We start from the raw sequence: 783 nt of genomic DNA, 5'->3' as shown, positions 1-783 counted from the left end.
ATAATCTCTGAAAGAGGGACAACATGCGGTATAATGACCTATCCATTTTGAAAAGGTCCCTTATCTCAGAAATACATCCTAGCCGGAGAGTCATGGTAAAGTCATCCCAGGCCCTCTTAAGCAAAGCTATATTCACGAGTAATGCGAACACACTGCAGCCTCCTTATCATGTACCCTCATCATTGCAGGAATCTGAGCGGAATACCCGAAGGTGTCTGGCAACCAGAACTCCTTACAGGTCACTCCGAGTTCTTGCTGGTAGAACCGCTGGCCGTGGAGGAACTGCCTGACGAAGGACTCCCCGCTTGGAATGTTGCCGTCCATCTCCACCCACGTGCCGCCCACGGGGAGGAATTTGCCTGCTTGCACCTGCAGCTTCACGCGCTCAAACAATTCCGGATAATACTGCTTGCACCACGCCCACTGCTGTGCCTGGAGGAGTGGAGGAAGGGCGGGAGCGGGGTGAAGATTTTTGGAAATTTGGCCGAATAGAATATTTTGCAGAATTATCAACGACGTCGATAAAGGACTTGTGGTCTTTCATTAGTGAAATGAAAAAAGAGGAAAAGAAGGAGGGTGAGAAAAAAAGACCAGAAAAGAGAAAGAAGAGAGAAAAAAAAGGAAGAAAAGAACTAGAAGAATAAGAATAAGAAATCAAATCAGAAAGCAAGAGAAGAAGAAAAAAAGGAACCGAAAATAAAAACAGATAACGAAGATAAACAAATAACCACCTATCCATAAGGACCATCCTTACCCTCCAACGCCCATCCCCCCAAATACCCA

The 783-nt window shown here is 45.8% G+C and overlaps 1 protein-coding gene across 1 annotated transcript in view; it reads right to left on the bottom strand.

The window, feature by feature from the left end:
- LOC119592397 (alpha-mannosidase 2C1-like) overlaps window positions 1–783 on the bottom strand; it is a gene marked incomplete in the record, with an annotated part of 33450 nt that overhangs the window by 12975 nt on the left and 19692 nt on the right. Inside the window, 1 exon segment of the mRNA XM_037941219.1 lies at window positions 175–432. Coding sequence (XP_037797147.1) covers window positions 175–432 — 258 coding nt within the window.

Source organism: Penaeus monodon, chromosome 30 (genome assembly GCF_015228065.2).
Source record: "Penaeus monodon isolate SGIC_2016 chromosome 30, NSTDA_Pmon_1, whole genome shotgun sequence".
Lineage (NCBI taxonomy): Eukaryota > Metazoa > Arthropoda > Malacostraca > Decapoda > Penaeidae > Penaeus > Penaeus monodon.
The sequence above is the reverse complement of the archived record's forward strand: the minus strand, read 5'-3'. Positions and strand labels throughout refer to the sequence as shown.